Source organism: Trichinella spiralis (genome assembly GCF_000181795.1).
Source record: "Trichinella spiralis strain ISS 195 chromosome Unknown Scfld2320, whole genome shotgun sequence".
Taxonomy (NCBI): domain Eukaryota; kingdom Metazoa; phylum Nematoda; class Enoplea; order Trichinellida; family Trichinellidae; genus Trichinella; species Trichinella spiralis.
The window spans coordinates 1-618 of NW_003529259.1; the positions used below are offsets into that span (position 1 = coordinate 1).

Consider the following 618-nt stretch of genomic DNA (forward strand, 5'->3'; position numbering starts at 1 on the left):
TTATATCATTTGTTTTTTTGTTACAGAATCAGTCTCGTGATGGAATTTACGTTGTCACCGTCAGAAGAAGAGTTTGTCAATTTTCCTGATTACATAGCCACTATTGATAACGATATGTGGAAGGAACAAGGCTATGTAAAAGTGGTGGCCCCAGAGAAATGGAGAAAAAGTATCGTTTATGATAAGACAGCCATAGATAATATGACACTTGAAAAGTATGTTGTTATTGGATTCTGGAAGTCTTTGCCTGTAGATTTAATGTGTTTTTGATTTTTACATACACACACACACACACACACATATATATATATATATATATATGTGTGTGTGTGTGTGTGTGTGTGTGTAAATCAAAAACACATTAAATCTACAGGCAAAGACTTCCAGAATCCAATAACAACATACTTTTCAAGTGTCATATTATCTATGGCTGTCTTATCATAAACGATACTTTTTCTCCATTTCTCTGGGGCCACCACTTTTACATAGCCTTGTTCCTTCCACATATCGTTATCAATAGTGGCTATGTAATCAGGAAAATTGACAAACTCTTCTTCTGACGGTGACAACGTAAATTCCATCACGAGACTGATTCTGTAACACAAAAACACATGTTAT

At 34.6% G+C, this 618-nt stretch overlaps 1 protein-coding gene across 1 annotated transcript; it reads left to right on the forward strand.

Annotated features, from left to right (window-relative positions):
• Window positions 1–26: 26 nt before the first annotated feature.
• Window positions 27–270, forward strand: Tsp_14109 (conserved hypothetical protein; the record flags this gene model as incomplete). The annotated part of the gene is made up of 1 exon (XM_003368528.1): window positions 27–270. A coding segment is annotated over one exon (244 nt), but the record flags the coding sequence as incomplete, so codon positions are not given.
• Window positions 271–618: the final 348 nt, after the last annotated feature.